General features: G+C 42.6%; 3 protein-coding genes across 3 annotated transcripts in view; all 3 read right to left on the bottom strand.

The window, feature by feature from the left end:
- Positions 1-15,793, bottom strand: part of kcnh4a (potassium voltage-gated channel, subfamily H (eag-related), member 4a) — a 15,973-nt gene extending 180 nt beyond the window's left edge. Inside the window, exons 1-17 of the mRNA XM_040119820.1 lie at positions 15,770-15,793; positions 14,301-14,382; positions 9,190-9,423; positions 8,702-8,833; positions 8,469-8,602; positions 7,498-7,750; positions 5,982-6,139; positions 5,276-5,483; positions 4,655-4,849; positions 4,365-4,564; positions 3,389-3,638; positions 3,067-3,281; positions 2,848-2,886; positions 1,601-1,968; positions 1,429-1,508; positions 1,215-1,291; positions 1-919 (exon numbers count right to left, since the gene is read on the bottom strand). The exon at positions 1-919 is cut by the window's left edge and continues 180 nt beyond it. Coding sequence (XP_039975754.1) covers positions 1-919; positions 1,215-1,291; positions 1,429-1,508; positions 1,601-1,968; positions 2,848-2,886; positions 3,067-3,281; positions 3,389-3,638; positions 4,365-4,564; positions 4,655-4,849; positions 5,276-5,483; positions 5,982-6,139; positions 7,498-7,750; positions 8,469-8,602; positions 8,702-8,833; positions 9,190-9,423; positions 14,301-14,376 — 3,538 coding nt within the window. The 5' untranslated portion in view covers positions 14,377-14,382; positions 15,770-15,793. The remainder of the gene's footprint in view (positions 920-1,214; positions 1,292-1,428; positions 1,509-1,600; positions 1,969-2,847; positions 2,887-3,066; positions 3,282-3,388; positions 3,639-4,364; positions 4,565-4,654; positions 4,850-5,275; positions 5,484-5,981; positions 6,140-7,497; positions 7,751-8,468; positions 8,603-8,701; positions 8,834-9,189; positions 9,424-14,300; positions 14,383-15,769) is intronic.
- Positions 15,794-17,661: 1,868 nt separating this feature from the next.
- hcrt (hypocretin (orexin) neuropeptide precursor) lies at positions 17,662-19,201 on the bottom strand. Its single transcript, XM_040123734.1, has 2 exons — positions 19,118-19,201; positions 17,662-18,027 (listed from the first exon to the last, which is right to left on the bottom strand). The coding sequence occupies exons 1-2, from the start codon at positions 19,199-19,201 to the stop codon at positions 17,662-17,664; spliced, it is 450 nt and encodes a 149-aa protein (XP_039979668.1).
- Positions 19,202-20,321: 1,120 nt separating this feature from the next.
- The window catches only part of si:ch211-210g13.5 (inactive phospholipase C-like protein 2), a 68,309-nt gene continuing 64,153 nt past the window's right edge, over positions 20,322-24,477 (bottom strand). The window contains exon 6 of the mRNA XM_040123739.1: positions 20,322-22,192. Coding sequence (XP_039979673.1) covers positions 21,716-22,192 — 477 coding nt within the window. The 3' untranslated portion in view covers positions 20,322-21,715. The remainder of the gene's footprint in view (positions 22,193-24,477) is intronic.

The following is a 24,477-nucleotide window of genomic DNA, read 5'->3' as shown; positions in this document are numbered from 1 at the left end:
TTGTTTCAATACTGTCTGTCCTCTTTTGATACAGTGAAGCTGTAGAGTCTCTGTCTGTCACCTGGCCCAGCAGAGAACATGCAAAGTCATGTGCGTGGTGGATAGAGCTGGACCCTACTGGGTCATTTTGTCTGGGACTATTGATTGAGCTCTGTTGGCCTGGCATATGCCCTGTGCGTATTGATGTGTGGACTCCTGAGGGGCTGAGAGAGCTGAAGGCAGTGTGATACTGTGGCTGGCCAGTGGGAGTGATGGTGGAATGGATGGGTGTCTGCGAGCTGGTCTGATTATGCGTGGGATCAGAGTTGGTTTGAGCACTCATAGAGGGATGGGTGTAGCCAGAATTTACTGGGGAACATAGGGGGTGAGAGTTGCTCATTGTTGGAACAGAGGTATTGTAGCCCCCCTGCGGGGCTTGACAAATCACAGGGAAGCTGCTAAAGGCAGAACTGAGGCCCAAGAGGGATGGACATCCTTGGCCATGAGAGTGGGTCATGTAAGGAGGGTTCGGAGTTGGTCTGGAGGTTTGAAAAGGGCTACACTGGCTCTGTTGCCTGTGAGCTGTGGTCCCTTCTCTGTCAGAGCAGCACAAGTGTAAAAAGGAAGACACGGGGCTTGAAGAGTGCAGCAAGGAGGGACTTCTGTCCTGGGAGGGCCTCCCAATGCAGCCCAACACATTTCTGGCAGGGTGGCTAATTGCTTCATGATGGAGGTGCAGCCTATTGGCTATATTTAAAGGGACATTGGGCTGCCAGTCACTTGAAGAAGTCACATTAGGACTGGGAACCATCTGTATGCCATAGGAATATGAGGAAACTGGAGAGGCATAATGCAGCATGGCCATATGAGACTCTAGGTAATGCATCATTTCATGGAGCTCCTTGGAAAGGTTGGATACATCTAGGTTCAAGTTGTTCACCTTAAAAGAAAAAGAACGTTAACCATGGGGCATACCTGAGGTTTAATCATTTTTATAGAACTCTACAATGATAAAAATTAGATACATCTGGAAGGAAAGGATGAAAGTCTGTTTGCTAAAAAGATACACTAATATTAGAGTATGCTGACTTCTTACAGTACATTTTAACAGTTTAGTAAAACAAAACAAAAAAGCAAAAACTACTCCAAAAATGAATGTATTGATAAAGTATATAGCCAGATAATCTGAGTTGTTCTATTTTCATGCTGTTATGTTAGTCTAATGTTGACCATACCTCTTTGTTTAGTTTGCTTATGTTTTGTCTCACTTCCTCTGTTTCCAACAGCAGGTTAGTACTCACTTGTAACTGGTCTGAAAAAGGATGAAAAACAGAGAAATGCAGCTGATCTGAGATCAAACTCTTCACTACTGAGTATGTACTATATAATATGAGATCTAATCCCAAATGAGTAGGATTATATAGTTCACTCGTCATGCAGAGACTGTACCTGTTACATTAGTCTTTGCTTCGCTCTGATCTACATTAAATTGAAACGTGTGACCATTGTCCTCAATTCCATCCACAACCCTAGCAGAGACACAAATCAATGTTACATAATTTTAAATAGATACAAACTGATTACCAATTGATATCTGTATAAAGCAGGATGGATAGGTTACCTGGGGCTAAGGTTCAGTGGACTAACACAAGGCAAGGATGGCATGAGCAGCTTGGCTGGCCGATGGCTCAGGCCTGGGTCGCCGGTAAGACTGGGCAAATGAGATGAAGAGAGCTCCTCACTGGCAAATGCCTGAGGAGAGGGGCTCCGGCCTCTATCACCTTGAACAGGTGACCGACAGAGGCGGAGTGCGTTGATGTGGCGGAGCTCCTCCCCTAACAGGGCGCTGAGGCAGGGCTGACGAACAGGGCTGCCCCTTCTCTGTAGCAGAGGTACTCCCTTCTGCTGAGACTGCCTCATGTCTTCCCCATGTGCTGCATCATTTGCCTCAATGATATAGGGTAGTCTATGGGCCATAGAAACATGATCCTGAGGAGGAGATGGTTGGAAAGTCAGGAAATGTTCTGAAGCTGCTGGAGTCAGCTTTTTTGTTTGTGTGTGTGTTTGTGTGTCTGTGTGTGTGTGTGTGTGTGTGTTGTGTGTGTACTGTAACCACTAGGGCTTGAATATAAAGTAAGGTGGCACCACGTTTAGTGTAAGGAGAAATACTATGAGTCAAATTATTTTCTGCTATAGCGGATATTTGTATGTGCAGAGAGTCCTGAATAAAATCTAAGAGAAAAATCCAAAGTTTTTTCCTCTGCAACAGACCAGAAACCAAAAACAGAGAATAGCTACAGTTTAGCTACATAAGTGAACTTTTGATGTTGTTGTCATTTCTACTTTATTTATATCAGCATGCAGGCTAGCAAAGGTTAAGTTTCTGAAAATATTCTTTCTTGGTTCTACAGTAAATTTTCTCCTACCTTGTGCATTATGAAGTGTGCACACAAACCTGAATTAACCATTGCAGCAAAGCCTTCTTTTCCTCTTATCATAAAAGTGTTGTCTTATTCATTTTGACAGTGTCATGCAGGCTTTTTTTTAAGGCTCTCCTTGTAGAATCCCTTAGTTAGAGTGTGCACTTGTTTTTAGTTTAAAGTTTAATCTCTTGCCTGTATAGCCCATATAGACGCTTTTTCCTCCACTTTACCTTTTGTTTTGCTTCGCAGCATCTTATCCGTCTTCATTTCAGCTATGTGTGTGAATTCAGTCAGTTAGTGTGATGCTTTCAACATTTACCATGACACTTCTTGGTTTTCAGAAAAGCAGTCTAATGCCTTATGATGTGAACACAGATTGTACTGTAACTGATTGCCAGCTGTATCAAGCACGGCCGAAGTAATTCCGTCAGTGAGCTCAAGATACCTGAGACAACCTGGGAGTCCATGGAAACCTTGTCACTCCCTAGAGATATTGAAATCAAAATTAACAAGGGATGGCACACACATTCTATACTTGATGGCAGAGTATAGCTAAGTTTCAATCAATGCCCAAGAACAAAAAAATTAAATACTTGTACACTGATATTTCTGTCTGTCTCTGCAGTATTTTACACTGCCTATAAAGTGATAGCAAATGTCTTACGTCAGCTTCACTGCCCTCTCTCAAGTTGTAGGTGAGGTTGTGGTGGATGTCAGAGCTGAACCGACTGCCGTACTCTGGGTACAGCCCGAGGACCTCCCTCAAAGCCCTAACGCTGATGTACTGCAAGTCACAGTAGGTCAGCGCCTTCACATCTGCATTGGTCTTGATCACCTGGTCATGTTCTTGGAGATCGGCCCCAATAAGGTCACCTTTGCCTGTAGGGATTAGGGGTTAAACAGAGGGGTTACAACAAGGTGCAGCACAGCTAAAAGAAGCAAAAATGAGCAGGAGGGGAAATGTTTCACACTTGATGCACACTGACCCAGGATGGCTAGCACCATGCCATCTTTCAGAACCTCCAGGGAACCTGAACAGACAAAATAGTTGGCTTGTAGGGCATCTCCGTGGCGGATAAGGTATTCTCCTGGTGCACAGAAGGAGGTCTTAATGTGCAGGGAGAGGGAGCGAAGACACCCTCTGCTGGCTCGTTCAAATACAGGCAGCTGCAGGATGTCTTTGTTCAGATGCATGGCAATGTCAGCTCGCAGCTCATCTGGGAAGTCATGCAGCAACTAAAACAGAAGACAGGAAAAATTAAGCCTTTATTGACCATTGCAATGCATATGATAGTCTAAGAGATCGGCCGAATACTTGAATTCTTCCTCGACCACCTGCTATACACAAGAACAAAAAAAAAAACCCAAAAAAAAAAAAAACGCACAGATTGTGGTTTTAAACGTTGATGCACTCACATAATGTGTCAAGCTGCTCAGTAAAAACACACATGAGGTGTTAAAGCCAGCGTGTTCTCAGAAACCAGTGGCTTTGTCTGTTACCTTCAACAGTGAATTAATTATCTACAGATGGCGGTGGCGAGGGTGTTAATGAGTTTTCTCTTTATTTCAACTCCTACCCTTGTAATTACAGGGGACTTCTCCTAGATCCATTCTGGCATTGTTACTGACATTCTATTTGCAATAAATTGACATCTACTTAAGGAAGTGGAATAAGACTCCAGAGTATATGAGGTGACCCATATCTCAAGGATGACATTTCTGAATCTAGAATCTAGCACCCACACAAAATGTACTTTTCCTTCATGAATAAAGACATTACTGCAGCCCACACAGTCAACAGTTCATATACAGTTCAGTTACTTATTAAAAAGTGACAAACTTTAACAGAAAAACGTCCTATTAGGGCCAAAATGTTTGAAGATATCGCAGGCAAACGGTTATACCATAGCCAAATGAACCACATGAACACTGCTAATTTGTGATTTGTGATTTTTCACCCACCTCGTTGGCGTTGATACCATTGTTGACTGACCAGGTGGCCTGAAAGTACTCCAGCATCCTCTGCTTCAGCTGTTGAGGTAGCCGATGCACACGGATAAAGTCCTTAAGATCCTTCATTCGGGTATGATAGAGCGAGCGCCGTGAGTACATGCGCTGGATGATGGCTGTTACGTTGCCAAAAACCACCGCATGCATCAGGGCTGAAGGTGGGAGAGGAAGTAACACCATGGTATTCTCAGAACATTTTGTCATAATTCTGTGAATTTTTCTGTGATCACCGATAAACTCACCACCCATGAGCATAATGCAGATGGAGAAGATTTTCTCGGCGTCTGTATTGGCACACACATTGCCAAAACCAACACTGGTAAGGCTACTGAGGGTGAAGTAGAGAGAGGCGATGTAGGCGCTGGGTATGGAGGGACCACCCATGGTGCTGTTGATGTATGGCGTCTCCAGACGTTTTCCCAACTCCTGAAGCCAGCCTGATGGACGAGATCAGAAGATGGTTGGATAAAGCTCATGCGGGGGTAGGTGACTAAACTAATTGTATAAAATGTGTTTTCATTGCTGTTTTTCCCCAATCGTCTGCTTCAACGGATGACCCTCTCTCCTTTGGTAAGTGATATAAAGCGTGGTAGGTGATATCATGGGATATGATATGATTCATAACTAGTCATATAATGGAATTACTCTGTGACCTACACTTCCTCTGGACTGAGAAGACAAGCTAGATGCTGAAATGACGCTGCAGCATTCAGGCATTCAAGCATGACTAGAGATGTGCAGAGCTGGCCCACTGGGGTTGCCAGGAGAGACAATGGTTCAGCAAAGCCTAATAAATAAGGAAGAATATTATACTCTTGATTCAGTCGTGCGGGAGCTGTCGAACACACACATACAGTGCTCACCTATGTCCCAGGTAACGGGGTCTCTGCTTTCTATCTCCTTGCGTCCGATGACGTACCAGACACAAGCCATCCAGTGGGCCAGCAGAGCGAACACAGACATGAGCAGGGTCAGGACCACAGCGCTGTACTGGGAGTAGCGATCCAGTTTCTGTAACAGGCGCAGCAGACGCAGCAGACGAACCGTCTTCAACAAGTGCACGAGTGAGGTCTAGACAAAGAGAGTGAGAGCAGAGCGTACAGTATGAGCTGGATCATTTTTGTAGCACTTTCCCTTTTTCGTATCACTTCTTTAGTTGCTATTCCTACACTTGTAATTTTGTTCCACTCATGTTCTGTTACATAGATTTATTGGTATAACCTGTGACCCATCCTCTTTTCTCGTCTAAACTTGATTCGGTGTCTTTTAATAGTCTCTATTGTGAAGCACTGTCCTTGTGTGTCCGCCAGGGCCTGTGGCAAAGTAAGACTAATCCATGAAAAGCAGTAGTATTTGTCTTGAGGATAAAACTAAAGCGAGCAGACAAACGAGAATGCTCAGTGAAGCGGGTGAATGTAGAGGGATAATCATCTCCAGTCCAATGCTCGGCAGGAATAACGCTACTAAAACATTAGTGGCTGTTCTTAAAGTAAGGGCATTTAAAGAGACAGGAAAGTATAAAACCTGGGAGCATGCTGTACTGCCAGATATATAAAATAATAAACTTACCACTGTGATGTTGAAAGCGTAGAGAAGGTCGAAGGGCAAAGCTGCGATCAGATCCACAAAGAACCAAGTGGTGCAGTAATGGAGGTAGATAGACCGGGCGTCATATACTACCTGACCTGACTGACTCACATAGGTGGTACGGAAATTCAGGATAATATCTGAGAAGGAGCAGTGGAAACAGAATCACAAAATAATACATAAAAGGAAAAAAAAATGTCACGATTGCATGATTGGTCTAAGATGGGCAGTTTGGAAGTTTACTGGGACTGTGGCTCTGGTACATACAAAAAAAAATTTATGAGTAACTCACAAAATAACACGTACTTTGAAATTATGAAATGAATTTAAAGTTCACTCACAAATCAATTTGTAGAGATAACAGTGTTTAGATTATAATACAACGAACATAATCTAGGAGATCCTAAAATAACAGTTGGGTATAGTAGGGTGTAGTCAGAAAATCAATAAAAGGGGGGCATTTCACACCTTTTAAATCATTCCATGGATATTAGAGGCAAAATAAAAGTAACTGATAACTGATAAAAGCTAAGGGGGATCCAAGTAAGTAAACAAACCCTTCCCGACTCTACATTAATGGTTAGAAAACACACCGAACTGGACATTATGGAAATTGTTTTCACTTGTATGTGCAAAATAATATTAGCAGTATTTCCTACCGACAATTTATTAACATGATAACTGATATGAAATAAATGCCCTGAAGTACATCTAACTTTTCACTTGCTACTACACTGGAAGTTCTTCTCATGAATTTAAATGAAAGTGGTTCAGGGAGAAGCATCTCGACATACAGTCGTACTCCACACTAAATGCCTTAAGTGAGACTTGCCATAAAAATAATTTACTTGCATAAAAAGGAAAAAGATCAAGCTCCAGCATGTGATACCAGGTGAGCCAACTCTGAGCACAAATATGTCTGTCCCCAGACAAACGTGTTGGGAGAGAGGAAGTCAGAGAGCCTTGTGACAGATGTGCTATCACACTTCGTTTGGAGGGAAAGTGGGACAAAGTGAGAGAAACCTAATTATGATTCGTAACCTGGGGCAACAGAGACACCCTGAGTGGGTGAGGAAAGGTAGGAGGTTTAGTCATGTGTTAGCTATCACCAGGGAAACCACTGCGGCTGCATCAGAAAATAAAGTTGTTCTTAATTTAAACTGAACATTGTTGTCTCCTCATAATGCTGCTCAAAATGCTTCAAAAAAAAAAAAAAAAAAAGGTCAGCTGGTGCACAGCATGCAATCACTGTAGAAGATGTCACTTTAAAATTATAGTGGTTCAAGCTACCAATTATCTTACTGAGGGAAGTTGCACTACAAATGCCTACTATCAGGAGAAAGATGTTTTTTTTTAGCTGAAATTGCTTAGAAGTGATTCAGATTTCTTTGAAAAATAATTAAAATAAATAAAATCTTTTTCTACAGGGTCCTAAAATTACATGACTGCAAACATAGCCATGATTACAATGGTTCAACCAAATATAAAGGCGTCGTACCAAGTATGAAGAGCATCTCCACTGCTATGTCACTGCCTATAGTGCTGCGACTGACAAGTGAGTGATGGTCACTGCCCTCCTCATGGCTGACAAAGCAGACATCGTATGGCACAGTGACGGCGACATAGAAGGTCGCCAGTAGAATCAGCCAGTCCCACAAGGCCTTGGAGATGCTGTAGTGTAGCAGGATGAAACGTGACTTCTTCACAGCTGCAACCTTGTACTCGGGCAGAGACGGTTTCTGGAACACACTCTGAAAGCATCGCAAAGAAATGAACTCTGTGAAAGTCGGAAGTCATGAGATTTAAATCGGTAGAGAAGAGGAGCTGACACAGCTGGAGAGGGGAAGCTTGTTTGATGAACTTCCTCAGGCTTAAGAACCTGAGGTGCTTGGATCAATGGCCACCTTAAACCCTGAGGAAGAATGAATCCTTTGGGTAAATGAAACAAAATCTGAAAATGAGACAGGACAGATAAAGTTCATTTTCTTCACTGCCTACTGAGGCACTCTTGCAGTGCATATTCTAATCCTTGGTGTCAAAAAGGGGTTTTTGAGCAGACGAGGCTATTTACTGTGCTACTTTTTGCACGTCCGTCGATAGTAACTGTAAAAAATATTACGTAAAAAAACAAAAATGTGAGATTCACATTCACCATTAATTGAGATATACAGGCTCAGCTTCAGCAAACGGCCCCTCCCTCATATACAAAGACTGCAGATGGGTGTCAAATGCTCACCTGACTACGGTTTCACGTTGCCTGGTGAATACCATAAATGGCACAAGCTTTGATTAAATTGCCATCTGTATTTATATGGTAAATGATACAAAAGTTTAGCTATTTAGAGGGAGAGGGCTTTTATTTTGAAGAAAAGCAGCCAAACATCACTCTGTAAAAATGAACAATGAAATATTTAGACTCATATGTGTATGGTAGGTTTATACATCTTTAAGCCACGGGTTTGCACTCACATCGGTCAGTTTCCTCTTGCCCCTCTTGGTGAACAGGTCGGTCAGGTGGTGTAGGATAGTCCTTCCCCGCTCCCGAGCGTGGGAAAAGTGCGATCGGCTGCTTTTTCTGCTCTGGTGAGCAGCCTCTGACATACCTGCGGGCAAAAGCATAATAACCACCGAATAAATGTAAATTGTGCCATATTCCATTTAGCTTCCAATTATATAAATAAATGCGTGTGGCCAGGCCTCACCATCTCCTTGGGCGTAGTGATGGCTTTTCCCATATGATTCGCTGACGTCTTTGAAGGATAACAGGAACAGCACCACCTCACCTTTCTCATTTTTAATTGGCACGATATCCAGGAGGCACCAAAATGGATTTCCTGGGGATATTAAAGAAGTTAATACACAGAGATTACCCAACTACCCCAAAATGGTGATTGGATTTCTATTAGTGCTGGAATAACAATGTTTTTTTTTTTGTTGCAGTTAACTTCGCCTCACTAACTGCCGTGTGTCTGTACGTGTTCTGGAATTGCTTTCCTTAAAAATAATCTCCTCACAATGAAAGAAAGGCCAGGAAAATGGTTTAAGTTGAGAACATCCTAACCAATTCTCAGGTTTACAAATACCTCCTAGGATAGGTTTGGGACACAGGTTAACGTGCAGTATTGAAAAGGTCTGTGATTCAGAGTGCATGTGCAACTCAACACATGGGGGAGCACCATTTTTTCCTCACCGTTTTTCCTGTAGAAGCAGACTTCCCCCTGGTACTCCTGCTGCCCCTCCACAGCTTTGTCCACCTGCTGCATCACACTTTCATTGGTCTCGGCCCCGTGGAGAAAGCTGCAGGTGCAAGTTTTCTGCATCACCTCAGTCCGAACAAAGCCGGTCAGCTCGCAAAACCCGTCAGAGCAGTACACAATGGGGTAGCCATAGAGACCCTGAGCATTTCCCAGTAGGAAGTTACTGTCTGCAAGGAAAAAAGAAAACGAGGACCACGGTTGGAGGTAAAGCTACCGTTTAACTTTGAGGAATTGAAAAGATTGAACAACAGGCAATATTTTTTGCTTTTCTAACCACGCAGTTGTGACGCTGAGACAGCCTGAGACAGCTGCAGCTCTGAGAGTACCACATTCAGACATGTAATCCACCTTAAAAACACAAACAAATAAACAAGAAAGAAAATAAAAACAACTTTTCTTTTTCTTTATGTGAGTCACTCAGCTCAGACCCCTGACATAGTCTAGTGTACATCAGAGAAGGCTTTTAAGTATGCTGGTGGTGTGTATGAAGTCTGAGGGATATATGCAGGTCCCCAGCTGGCTCCATGGGGGACCAGTGCCTCAGTGGGGCTTAAGCCCTTAATTAGCATGTGGAGCTTGTTTTCATCCTGCCACACGCGCACACACACCACACACACACACACACACACACACACACACACAAACACACACACAATTTATTTCATGTTGCATGAGGGTGATGAATGTCTTTTCAAATGTTATTTTGTAAACCAACAATTGAAAATATTTTGGCTAAACTGTGACTAGGAAATTGAATTAATGTTTTATAATTATACAACAAATGTATTTATTTGTGATACCTTTGTCCTGAAAATTGTTTGAAGCAGTGATTTGGGAATTTAAAGGGCTCTTACTTACAGTGTGCTTAAATTCACAATACCCACCATAAAAAAAAATCCCTTGGACCAGGAAACATTTCTTCCTTGTAACAAAGCCTGTAAGCATATTTTATCTAAAACTGAAATATTTAGTGTTTACATAACGCAACATGCCCGCAAGAGAGAGAATGCATCTAAAGAACGCTTGAGAAAAAAAAAAATCTTTGTGAAATTAATTCAATCTCTGAATTTAGTGCTGTATATTATGTATTATGTAAAACACATAATAGTCAAATATCGAAGACGGTGGGAGACAGACTGCCATGTGGATAGAAATACTTCACCTTCGAAAACAGTGGGTCAAGCATGAAACCGTAGTTAATGTACTATGAGAACTATCAGTGTACACAAACTGTCCATGGAAACTATACGAAAACACTATCCACACTATCTTCTGTATATCTTTTGCAAGTTTTGTGAGTAACAATATCCTCCTGACAAGCCATACTCTGTCAAAAAAAGCATCTAGCCTGCCTTCATTACCATTTTCAACCCACTCCTTATAAGCTGCAGAATGGTTTTTTTTATAAATAAATGAGAGGGGGTCATCCACTCCATGGTCTATTGTAAAGAGAAAATAACAGCCAGATTTAACCATCATCACTGACTAATGCAGGTCTGCTTTCACTCATCTCCACATAAAGTAAACCTAAATGGCTGTTTAGACAGATAGTCCACTGAATGGTGTCTTCTTTCAGTGATTCAATCAGTTGCTCTTTGAATACGAGCAGATTAAGTTTCAAACAAACATCTTTGTTTGACTATGCCGCCAAACACTACAATGATGACATGCAGCTGAGAGGACAATGTTGAACACCTCTGCTGCAATGAGTTTTAATGAGCGATGCTTTGTATTCTCTCTGAAGCTCGGGGAGACTGATAATGCCAGAGTTTGTTCAGATGCATGCAGCTATAGATTCAGCTGATGTTTTTATGAGGAAAAAAAAAAAAATTGCCAAGTGGGCAGCATCAAGGGAGTGTTAACTAAGTGTTTGTTCCAGAGGTAAATACAATTAGTGATGTGTGGATATATTGTTTATGACATTTGTGCAGTTAATCTCACAAGAAACTAAATTAAGATCTTTCCACACGCGTGTTGCCATAGCAATTTGTGCAGGAAAAACTAAAACATATGGCGATGCTGCAGGTTGCATCTCCGAGGTTACCAAGGCACCGTGCCCCCTGAAAGGCAGAATCAGCCAGTAGAGGACTGGCAATACTAGCCTCAGTCTGATTTATTCAAGCGCTTACAGTATGAGTGAGCGAGGATTTAGCAGAGATAAAATAGACTCCTCGGCTAAAACTGAAGCCCTGACGTTCATCAACACTGAAACGCTGACAGTCATCAAGGTCCGACTGGCTGTGAGGCTTACTCAGCGATTTCCCTGCTCACGTCTAAGCCTGGAAAATGGGTGTATATCATTTTAATTACTTATTCAAATTCTCGTTGCATCCTCAGTTCAATGGGGCACTACCCTTATGCATTCCTTTCAGTTAAACTGCAATCGCTCAAAAGCAGTGATTGTTATTGCTAATTATCGATGACAGCACTCGTGAGGAGGAGAAAAGATACAATTCAAACACCCACCCAGGCAATTAGCAGAAGAGACTGTCGACAATGAGGGACAGCAAAAGGCTACAGCGTTCTACGCCTAGTACTGTGCAATTATATCACTGAAGCAATTTAATATCTAGAGCTATGATGCTCTTGACCCCACGGTCCACAAAGTAAAAAAATTATATAAGCCATAAATGTTAGTGTAAACCATCAAATTAATTTTTTAAATCTTCAGCTGTCATTAATTACCTATATCTGGAGGTGGTGATTGATTAGATGAATAATTTAAGTCATTTTCTCAGCTTTCAAAGAGGATGCCTGTGCAGGACCTCCAGTGATATTTGATTGGCTTGTGCCCTCTGCATAATTTATTTTAATTCATTTTCCTGCTCACATGTCAGGGTCATGCAAATACCCCTTTCATTCCCCCGCTTCAGTTCACATTCACACAGCTGATATTTGTATTATTTATCATTTATCCTGCATAGAGTCATGAGTTGAAATAAACTCTTCAGCTCTGCAGCTATCCCCTCTTCATAGAGACATTTTCACACATAAAAGGCTTTTGATTCAACCGCGACAGATTCAAGGCAGTTCTTAGACCGAATTGTGCTCTGCTCTGAAGCCACCTCTCATCATTTAGCCCCTTCACCTCCCACTCAGCTACTTGGTCAATCCGCCCGTGTGCACATCTGATACGGAGGTATTGCTGGGCGGATGTGTGAACGTAAGTGCAAGTTAAAAGTGTGTGTGAGAGCAAGGGCAAGATGATGTTAAGAAGGGCTGCAGGATTTTTGTGTGCATGTGCTTAATGGGGAGATACAGACGGAGATAATGTTATCAGGCCCATACTCACTCCTTCACACCGTTTATTGCCTTCTGGAAGGAGCTATCTAGTGCCTGCTGATGACTTTCTACTCTGTATGGAATTTGAGGCACGGACTAGTAGGGCGGGAACAAAGCATGAACCAACAAAACAACGGTCCAAATGGATGAACACTGGATGAACGTCATTGTCCAAGCATGAGAAGAAACACCACCAGTCAAACTCTTACTGCTCTATTTAAATAATGCAACGGCAAAGACCAGCAAATCGCACGTGCGTAAGGTCTGTTACAGTGTTTCAAGGTGTATCTGTCGTAATGCATTCATGTACTGCAGGTGCAGTGTGCTTTGCGCAAAAGGGTTGTGTGGAGTGAAAAACTGTACAAATAATCCTCAGCTAGTCACAAGGCTGGTCTCATTGTTCCAACTACTGTGACGACAGATTATCATAGCTCACCAGGAGATTAAGTTCTCCAAACAGGAAAATAATGTTGCTGTCTGGGAGTTTCAGAGCGGCAACACATGAGCATTACAAATATGCAAATGATGTGGCTTTTTAAAGCTGAATTGACATTTGTGGGGATACTGAAAGTCCCATCATGGCACGTTTTCGATGCGTAATTTAACATCTCATTTTGAACTCTGTTAGAATGAAGACATTTTGTCAGTGCAGCGAAATTTCTTCCGTGGTAATCTACTGATTGCAGTGTGTTTAATCACAAACTTTTATAATAATAGTTATATTTATAGAAATTAGCACAATTCTGTAGCTGCTGCACATGTCCATCAAGTATTTTTACTGAACTCATTGGTAGATAATTATTAAATGAAATACATTGTGCAGAAACACAAGTTTCGCCCAAATATTAGCATTAACTCCGTTGCCTCATTTGCATGGAACTATGTTTTTGTTCAGCTTTATGCTCACCTCACCATGTGCCCTATGCTTGGCACAAAAGAACCAAAAGGATGTGCAAAGCAAATATTAAGGTCGGGAAAATACCAATACATCTCGCAATAGTCTATCCTGCCATGAAAATAGAGCCCTGAATGTTTTAAAGCTTCATATTGATAAGAATATGTGAGTAACATGTTAAACATACAGACATTCCATGGAAAATGTGAGGATACAGTATTATTTGTTTGGTAGATTTCAAACTGGAGGGAAGGAGATGCGTGTTAGTCATTTAGTATGTCTTTGTTTGTTTGTTTTGAAGAAGTACCTTGACTAAATAATGCATGAATCTCAACACTGAAATATCCTAACAAGCAACACAATGGCTCAACAAGTGGCTCTTCAGTTCCAATATATCATCGTAGTAGCTACTGTCCATCTCCATTTCTAGTTCTGGTTTGCTGTCTTGCAGTCTTATAATCGGATCTCACCACTGTGGGACGCATTTGTCAACAGCAGTGTTTTTCAGTGCCAGTCACAATCCTAAAACTGGGTTACAGAAATGCCACAGGCTAAAATCCCAAAAGCTAGGCGTAGCTGGTAGAATTGCACACTTAGAACTGAGATCAAATCTTTTGCAGGCAGGACAGTTTTAATTTTATGTGTCTCTCTTGAGAAAAGTTTGAAACACGATGATTGCAGCATAATGACACAGTATGCTGAAAGTAAGGCCGTGGCATATGCAATGTTCAATTAATGTACCTTTACAAGTAATAAAAGGTCATCTTAGAGAGTGTATTCAAATCAGGTTTTGCTAATTTTTTTTTTTTTTGTTAAAAACACCAACTATAGCGTATAATAGGAATCTCTTCTCCAAAATATACTTACGAGTGCCATCGAAGTGGTTTGCAATGGAATCCAGGAACGTGTTTTGTGGAGCAAGGAGGCCCTTCATCACAGGCATGTTGTACTAAGAGAAGGACAGAGACTCACAGAGAGCAGTTTCCAGCAGATTGTCACTATTCCCCAAAGAGGACCAGAAAGAGAACCACAGTGCCTCTCCTTGGGCTCGCTTGCAACTCTTGACCAAGGTTCTGTCGGAGTGTGTTGTCTGTTGTTTCTATTCTGTGTTATTGAGAGGAAACCGCTGACTCACATCACCCAGAAACCTAATTTCTTCAGCGGAGTAGAGCTCCGAGGTGTTGCAGTTCTCTAACGCTTCTCTCTCAGTATTGAGTCAGGAGCTTTCAGGTTCGGTTGCGCTCCCCTCCGCTCGCAGCACTGCTCCGGTATCGCAGCGAAGCCTCAGCTTCTCTCCAGTCAGTCTAACTCCACTCACCACGGTTCCTGCCATCCCTGAGTCCCCTGCCTCTCTCTCTCCCTCCCTCTGTCTCTCATACAAAAGCCTGAACCATCCCCCTTTCCACACACTCTCACTTTATTAGTTATCTCACTCGCTATCTCCCTTTCTCATGCAGAATCTGCGTCCTCCTACTTCTCACTCACCAGAGAAGTTATTAAAAATCACTTTCTTTCTCTATCTGCTCTGTCCGTTTCTTTCAGACTCTCTCTTCCTCTGTGCCTTTTCTGAAAATCCTTTTTAGGAGGTAAACCATGCTGTTTTGTTGCTCAGGTTGCTTGCTTCAAATTACTGATCACTAATGTTCACACACTGTTGTATGATACCGTGAAATACATAAAGAGAGCCTCAGCACGTCTTGGTTGCTGTGGATACTCTGCTACACAGAGGAAAAGACAATGGTTCGACTTCTTCGGTGTCTGTTTTGAGATTTCGTCTTTTCTTCAGCCCTTCTATGGACACGCAGAGGTCAGAGTTCAGGTTGAGTAAAGTACAGCACTGGATGATTCTCTGTTTGGCTCAGAGACACTACGGTACATCTGCTGCTGTTACCTGGTGTCGGTCAGCTGCCTTGAAGGATCTATCAGCCTGACGTCTGAACTACAATATCTACATCACACAAACACACTGATGCCATTTCTAAATAACAACACGCACTGGTTCGTTGTATCGCGCCCTTTCCAATTACCACTTTCCTCCAGGTTCCATATGGGAGTGTAGAGGTGTTGTGCACAATCACACGTCCACTGAGACCTGACATTTCATTAATGCATATGGTATTAAAGTCAACTCTTATCCATGAAAAGGTCAAAAACACAGCCTAATAAAATATTCAAAGTATTTCCTATGGTCAGTTTGCAAAAAAAAAGATTTTCGTTCAATATTTATTTACGCAAGAGTCATTTTGTCGGATTCAAATGACTTTTAAAATCTACATAGGAAGTAGTCTAATGGCTGTGGGAGAATGACAGATTCAGCTCGGGTCCGATGTATGTACCTTGTTGCTGAGCAGCAGCTGTTCACGAAGGTGTCCCCCCTCATTTTCATGTGTGTGGTTACACTGCAAAGTGTCAAATTAGCGGACCAGTTTCAGGTGCCGACTGAGTACCCAATCAGACGGCTGTCTAAAACATTCTGCTTTCCCTTGATTTGTATTCACTGCAATCACAAACAGAACTGCGATAGATAAAATGCAAAATAAAACGCTGAAGATGCAGGAAAGGCAAATCAATAAAGTGTCCGTAAAAGTAACAAACAAACACATGTATCGATGTGTGTATCATGCAGCCTATGTGTGTTAGGTAAGTTTTAAGAGGGGCAATAAAGTAACTGGGCAAACTTGAACATCGTAGTCTGTGTCTGTCTGAACACTTAGCTACTTAGGTCAAGACCATGTCCCCAACAGCAACAGCAATCCAGAGGTGTTGTTGCTGAATGCTGATAGAGAGTTCAGAAAATGTAGTTTTTACCTTAGAATGAGGACAGAAAACCCAGGTGTCATTCAGCATCCAAAAACGACCTTGGAGCAAAGCCACACAATGCACACGCAGAGGCCAGTGGAACAGGAGCTAGTCTCAAAGAGGGCCGGGACCTTGAGCCTGGTCAATTGTCATGCAATTACTGAGCGATGAAGCAAAATATGAATACATCCAATATTTTCATACTTAAAAGGCTACAAAATACAGGAGTGTATTTTTTTTTTTTTTTGACATCTTGGAAGAACTTTGAATAATAATACAAACTTTGCTTCTTTTTTCAAGAAAGGAGGATATAGCTTGGGTAAAAGTAAATAAATAAAAAGAGAGGGCATGTCAGAAACAAGCTTTTTGAGACATACCTGCAGTACGAAAGCAAAAGGATAATATTTTCATTGCAGTGTTCTTGCATTTTTAAGGTGCAACGTATTGAACTCCCTTGATTAGCCATGTGACAGAAGTCATTATCTTTTAATTGTCTCGGTCAGCAAGTGAAAATACATTAAACTGTGCTAGAAGGTTTGTGCTGCAGACTACCACACGGCTGCCGTGTTTTCTTTATTATATTTTCATTCTTACGGCATTATGCTGTATCAAGGACAAATATTGTGGCTCACATTTTCGTCATGGCAGACAGAAGGGAGGCTAGAAACAGTGTTAAACATTTTTTACAAAACATGCACAAGGCACCCTGTTGGAATAATTACACTATTCAGAAATCAGGCTCCCATCTGTATCAGTCCTTCTACTCTTATTCACTTTTTTACAATATCAGCACCATCTTGTGGCTCGCTTTATTCCCACACTGTGATGGGCTCCTGGGTGCATGTCACACAAAATCTAAATAGAAGCCTAGACGAGACCTGAGTCACCGGGCTTTTTTTCCCCCAGCATATTAAAGATGATAGTATAGCATATAATCGGCGTTCTCCTCCCTCCTGCAGTAATTCCTGATCTTTTAAGTTAGTTTTTCTGTTTTGGTTCGATTCTGTGCGAATATTCACACATACCAACAATGTTTTTTTTTTAGAGGAGCCAAATTAAAATACTTAAAATACTTAATAGTAAGTAACATGAGGGAAAAAAAATCTTAATAGCCTACATACAGAAGAAATCTTTACTTCTGGTCCTAGGAAACCCATCCAAGAATGACTAAAGACATGCTGTCAGGTTTATGTTTTTTTTTAAATATACATATATGTACAATATTACACATCTCCCGAAAGTTCTCTCTCAGGCAAATGCAAATCATATCACATCCAAAAAGGCACAGTTAAAAGAAAATCACACATATATTTCTACATTAGCAAACCAAATATACATTTTATATGATACCACTCACAAAATGTCTGTTATTTTTCTACCTACATTTAACAGTCCCAGTATCCTTATACCGTGAGGTGTGAGTATGCCTTCAAACAGGAAGGGGCGTCGTGATGGATGTTCCTGACTGAGCCATCCGGTCCATGTACTGCTCTCCAGCCCTCTCTTCAGTCCTTTTCCCCACAGTCAGGATGCCTGCTGCTTGGTTCCGGGAGCCCTGCAGGACCTGGCGGAGCCAGCTGTGTAGGCGATGCTCATCTTCTTTCCATTTACCCGGAGCGAGGATGCCAGCGGCGGCATCTCCGGTGACGGTTCCCCCCGAAGGCTTGCCGCTAGAGCGACACAGCAACACAGAGAGGCGACAGGAGCGAGATGGCTGTCTGCAGCACTCAGACATGCTGTGAGCTTCGGAGGTCACTTGAGACAGCAGCAACATCATGACTAGCACCAGGACTTTCTGCCGGATCAAAGAGATTAGTTTACACCCATATGAACTAATGCAATGACCAGAATTCAAACTGTAGTTTTGGCAGACTAAAAGAAACAAAAAGTACAATTTTTTTATTGTAACTTTTTCCACCAGACGGACAAACTCTTATCTATGTATAATGAATATGAATCACTGGATCTCCAGTAAGATGAGGCTGATATTTATTCTACATAATTACGCCTTAACCTGTAGTCAAGGATACAGAGTATCATCATCACCAACAACTGGGATAATGGTACTGTCCTCAACCATTTATCTGCTCATAATGGATATGAAACATCGACTCTCCAGTAATAGGATTCTGACATTTATTCTGAATATGCATAATAAAACGATAAAGTGATGTTACATAAACAAAAGCGTCCCAATCTAACAGAATGCATTTTATTTTGTAAAGTTCATATAAGTGAAAATGTGCAACCTTTGGTGATTATAAGGGTATAGTCACGGCTAAGCAATTTGCCCACATCCTAGACAAACTATTTTTTAGTCTAGGATACAAACAGATACATGAAAACAGAGAAGTACATATAGCCTACTCTAATTTGCAACCCTTGACCTTAGACATGGACAATGCCAGTGACAAAAACCATGGAAAGACATTGATAACCATCACTGCATGCTTGATCAGACCTCAGAAAGTGTTCCGTCTATTTAAAATGGCCTGAAAAGAACGTGCTCATCCCCTGAACAGAGAGCACCATCTGTCCTAAAGAGGTTTTTAGGAAAGGGTGCCCTTCGGTGCTGAGTAAATGCAACCCAGGTACGTTGGTTTCACCATTTGAATAAGCAACTTCAATCACAGTGACATGGTGAAACAATGTCGGGCGTCAAATGCTAAAATGTTAATATTCAAAATGCCTTGTTAAGGCCAAAAAAGATATGGATATTTTAGGAAAAGAAACCTCATTTATATCAAAGTAGGAAGACATGGCAGCAAATACATTCATAAATGAGTATAAACTCTTTTGCAACTTTAAATACCATGAATCTGCCATGTACACAACATATTTTTGTCTTTAATTTTAGATTAAAGATCAAATTTTAGATGCCTTACCCTGTTAGACGTGTCCATCCCAGCAGCTTTCTGGAAGTTGGTGGGGAACCACGTAATCTTCTGATTCGTGTGAGGCAGAGTCATCTGATCTTCTTATCTCCACAGGCGAAGAGCAAGTGCCTTTTATATTGTTACATGTTGTCCAAACTGTCAAAACCCTGTGCGGACGTCATTCAGGCCAACAACGAACATGACACAAAACCCACTAATTCTTTTGTTTCCGCTCCTTCTTCATTTGAAGGTTTGCCATCAAGCTCGCTGCCATTAATTAGTCTCCTGTGGCTGATCATCTCCAAGGCACTCCTCTGGACCTCTGATGAACAACAGGTATGTCTTTGTGGCTGCATGCCAAAGGTTTTATTAAGACATACCATTACAAATAGTGGCAAGGGACAGAAGTCAATTAGCTAATGTGTCTGGGGAGTTCTAAAATATCACTCAAATATAGAAAAAGCCCTGATGCCCTTTCTCAGTTCTAATGACAAGCTCATTCAAAAGTCATGCTAATGAGGTTTTGCGCATTTTCTTGCTCCTACACAGAGCAGTCACTAGTGCTGATGAATTTATGGTCCCACGGCTGAAAAGGACCCCAAAACTTAAGGTAGTATTATTTTAACTGAAAAGAGAAAGGCCCTTATCAATATTCTTTCAGGGAGGCAGTAACTCTCAGCTACATCCCCTGCTCCCGCATGAAAGCAATTATTGGCTTTCAGATTGCTGTTTTCATCTTTCCATCCTCTTAGCCATTCAATTAATATTTGTTGCACTGCTTTAAATAGATAAACTAATTCATGATGGCCTACTTCTTGTTTATTGATACGAAAAAAGAATTCTATATCAAGAGAATTCCCAGTGCATCAAAAGCAATCAATAAAGCTTTCCAAAAGCTTTATTGATTTCTTTACATTCACGTTGAGAGCTGCTTTCAAAATGCTCTAGAGCTAGTGATGTCTGGTTCAGTGCAATCACAAAAAGCACCTTCACTCACAGTCTTCTCTGAACCCTGCACAGCTGAAACATTTTCAGCAAACATCAGTCCATGGAATTGATTGATCCGTCGCCCAAATTCAAGTCAAATCGCCCAAAAACAGGCACATTGAACAGCCCCGTATAAAAACACTTGAATGTACCCCCATATGAAAGTCAGTAAAGAGCAATGAATGAGAGGAGACGAGATAAACAACAAAAGCCAGTTTTAATGGGCCACTTAAAGGAGCTCTTAATACCAACAGAATCCACACTCACTTTGCAGTGAAACACATGTCAGGTTATTGTTTGACCCTCGTGTTGTGGCGCTAACCCGTAATCCCTCGTTCCAGTCCCACATGCACTGGTTGTCCTGATCTGCACCACAGAACAACAGGTGTCAAATCACTGTATATGTGGAAGTAATGTTAAAAAAGAATCCAAATATCAATAGATCTAACAACAATTATTCATATATCAATCATTAATGTCTGTGTCTGCAAGAAATAATATAGCAATATATTTTCCCTTCGTACATTTTACATACAGTTTACATCTATATTTACTTTATTTTGTGTTTTTACTGACAGCAGTACCATGTTCCTGTTGACCTTTGGCCTTTAACAGGCAGGGTCAGATATTCCAGTTGTGATTGGCTGGTGAGCTCCGCCACTCAATGATGTGGACTAGCTCCACCCTGGGGACCAAAACACCAACTCACGTAACGTCACACACACACACACACAGCCCCTGGGGAGGAGACAAGGAGACCCTGTGGGGAGAGTCCGGGAATGCTGAAGAACTTAAATCCTAAGTAATGTCACTGGAGAAGTGTGGGGCTTGATGGAGGTTGACACAGCAGCAAGGGATGCAAGTGGAACAATGGTGTGAGTGCACACATCAACAGCTGCAGTTTTTTTTTCTAGTTTAGCTCTACAGCTCACTGGTTTGTGCTGAAATGGTCATCTGTGAATCCTACAGAGCTCAGCCTAGACAAGCTGCTCTACTTTGTGCACTTAAAATCAAAATGGCGTCCTCTTCATTGAAAGGTGCGAGGGATCGCTCTTAGCTCTATGTCTAAGATGGAGGAGGAAGAGCGTGAGCATGAAGAAACAAAAGCTCAAAGACATGCCGAGGAGTCTCTGGAGATGAAAAGGCAAATTTTGCGGCATTAGACGCCGCCGCGAGGTAAAGCCTGTACCCACAGAGCTAGAGTACATACTGGAGAGGCATGTAACTAGCACTGCCCAGAGAGAGACAAGGATATCCAACTTACTGATCCACCTACTGAATGCGTTCCTATGTAGAAACACATACCAGAAGTGTGTTACTAGCTGTTACTCTTTTGCTTTAAACAAGAAAGACGACAGAAGAAACCAAAACCTTCTGGCTCAGACGGTGTGAGGTTTCTCCTTCTTTTCTCCTTAAGCCCACCTCTCAGACCTGCGTCTCACTTCTAACACGACGCGTCTTCCTCACCATCATCATCTCTTTAACTCTTTCCATTACTTCCTCCATCTCCCTTTCGTCACTGGCCTCCTGCTTTTCCTGTACACCCCTCTGCTTCTCCATCTCTATCTCGCTCTCTCTGTCTCTCTTTGGGTAGGATTCTCTGTGGGCACAGGCTGCGGGTCAGCAGGATCTCGCAGGATCATCACTGACCATCTCTTTCTCAGGGATGGCTTCGAGAGATCCTGCTGCCCTCAGCTGCTGCCTCTGGAACTGAAACTGAAGCTGGGGTAGGGGCGGGGGTTGAGGATAGGCCGGTGGTTTTGCAACAGTTTGAACCAGAGGGAGAGCTGCTAGCTGAGGATGTGGCTGGAAATGTGGCTGGGACTGTGGCTGGGGAAGGGGATGGAGATAAGACTGAGGTGCGATCTGGGATTGGGGCTGAGTTTGGGACTGTTGCAGTGGTGGAGGCTGTGGTTGGGGCTTGGCCTGAGACTGTTGCTGTATCTGGACCTGCTGTGGCTGGTGGTGAGGATGATGCTGGAGCTGGGGGGAAGCTGCTCCGTTTTTACTGAGGCCACAGGACTGAGCTGCACAGTGGATCTGACGCAGAGTGTCCAGCGCCTCGCTCTTGGCGTGCTTCAGCAGGTCTGCCTGGCCCTGAAATTGAGACAGAGGGAGACAGAAAGAAAGAGAGACAGCTTTGTCAAAACAACATAACCATATCAGATTTTAGGGCAACAGAAGCAGCAGGAAACCTCTTTGATATCCATTCCATCAGGGCTGTTTGACCTTGGATAATATCATTTAGTACTACACTATCTTTTGGACGTGGTCTCTTTTGAGAAAGAGATTTTAATCTCAAAAGTACTTTTACTTGGTTAAATAAAGATTTAAAAAATCATTCTGGTAAAAGTGCTAAAGGAATACTTTTCCTTAGTGCATCAAATAATAAGTTGCAGAAGGGGGCAGTATAAAGCCACTGAACGAAGGCCCGTGGTTGCTTGCCAGCCCTTCCAACTGCTCCCCTCAGCTGGCAAATGGTGCTGTCATATGGTGATAATGTTATACTACATTTCTGCTCTTTATTTGGGAGCAACCAGAGATGAATCCCTGCCATATGCGGAGGAAGTGGTCAGGGCAGGCTTCCTGCTATACAGCACTGTCAAGTAAGTCTGGGCCACTGCCATGGCAGCCTGCCTGCTTAAGCTAGCTGTCTCTGCCATGTGGAAATGTGGTTGAGTCTTCTCCGCAGGCGGTTATTTCTGTGTGTGAGAGGAGCTTATATTATTAGAACTGGCCAAAAGAAAGAAAAGAAATCTGACCACATGCTTTTACAAAGTCTCTCCACTTCTACGGTGCCCCCCTCTCAACTTCACTCGGGACATCTGACCCGCTGTGGCAGTTCAGTGGCCTAACATCCCTGTGAAGAGAGACACAGACCGACCTGTTCCGCACCAGACCGAAGTGTAAACGGCGCAAGGGATAAAGTTCTCGGAGCCACAAGGCATGCACAGCAGTCTGACATATTGCGGGATGAGTGAAGGTGCTGCCCTGCATACAACGCCCAACGTTCTGGTCCCAGGTGATGTTAGTACGCCGCAGGCGGCCTTTTACCCGAGCCGCTCCAGTATGCAAACCACGAGCATGAATAAGTCATATGTATAAAAAACGCAAATTATATAAGTCATGACTCACCAGGCATAAAATAAAACAGCGAAAAGCTTGTTCTTTGCTGCCAGAGCCAAATCACAACGGCACTTGTATTCGGGTACATTTACCCCTATAGCACGCCTTAAGCTATTCACAGGGGGCTAAGCCCAAGCCTTTGCAGCCACCGAATCCCATCACTATATCATCATTAAATTCTAGCCTATAATCTCCTCCTGGTTTATCAGAATCAGTCCATACCTTTGGCAGCGATTGGGCCGTCAATAACCTGCCTTGAGTAGATTATTTTAGGGTTGTAGACAGAGAGGGGTATGTGACAGCGGATCACGAGCAAGACTGAGAGCAATGCATGGCCACCTGAACTACCATGTGGATTCAGTGGGTTCCTATTTGATCCATCAACTACTCAACACACACACACCAATAGAATCCATGAGTTCTGGACTGAAGCATCAGAAAATGAGAGATGGTAAGACGACAAAAAGGGCGCATCCATGGCATGGCCACCTATAGCCAAAATCTGAGCTATTTCAGCAGGAGATTGATTAATTATGTGATAAAATGCCTCAAACAACACTTAATTACAATAGAAACCACAATGGTGATAGATTTGGGAGCAAACAAGAGGCAGTATGTTTTTGGTGCCTTTTATTTTTCATAAGAGACACAACAATATGCTCGACAATGGCTTCAAAGCCTCTCTTTTTGTCTCTCTGATTTTGTTTTTCTCTTGAGTAGAATGAGTGACAGGGTGGTATCGCTGGGAAAAATGGGCAAATACCCTCATTCACCGTGTCAACTCTGACCCGACTGTAACTGTCAAAGAAAGGGTGAGTTTGGGAGACAGAATGAAGACCAGACTCTTTCTCTCACTTCCTCCCAGCTCCCCACGATCTACCAACAAGTGCTTCCCAGTGCGCCGAGGATCTGGAGAGGTTAATAGGTGAAATAACTGGGCATGGCTGCCAGCCTTGGCAGATAGGCACCAGGCTCTCACCAAATGTTCAGTATAAGACACAGATTACAAGTGAAGAACGGGAGGAGGAAGAGGAGGAGGAGTTATGCGCACGCCAAGATGCCTTCATGTCGAGAATGCGGCTCCTTAAAAACACTAGACGACTAGGAAGGGACGAAGGAGGGAAGTGTCTGTTTGGAGAGACAAGGCAGGGATGGGAGGAGTTCGATGGGTTTAGGACTGATTGGGGGGGTAAGGATTACGTCTGGGTGTCCAGACGCAATGCATATTCTACTTAAGCACATGCATTTCCCAATTA

Source organism: Xiphias gladius, chromosome 3, assembly GCF_016859285.1.
Source record: "Xiphias gladius isolate SHS-SW01 ecotype Sanya breed wild chromosome 3, ASM1685928v1, whole genome shotgun sequence".
Classification (NCBI taxonomy): domain Eukaryota; kingdom Metazoa; phylum Chordata; class Actinopteri; order Istiophoriformes; family Xiphiidae; genus Xiphias; species Xiphias gladius.
This window is presented reverse-complemented; position numbering and strand designations above follow the sequence as displayed.

What these genes read in the sequence shown, in the direction of transcription:
- hcrt (XM_040123734.1), bottom strand. Translation starts at nt 19,201, where the DNA reads ATGACTCTGCCTCACACGAATCAGAAGATTACGTGGTTCCCCACCAAC. An exon ending in GGATGGACACGTCTAACAGG is followed by an intron (nt 18,028 to 19,117) that starts GTAAGGCATCTA and finishes TTGATCCGGCAG; the next exon opens with AAAGTCCTGGTGCTAGTCAT.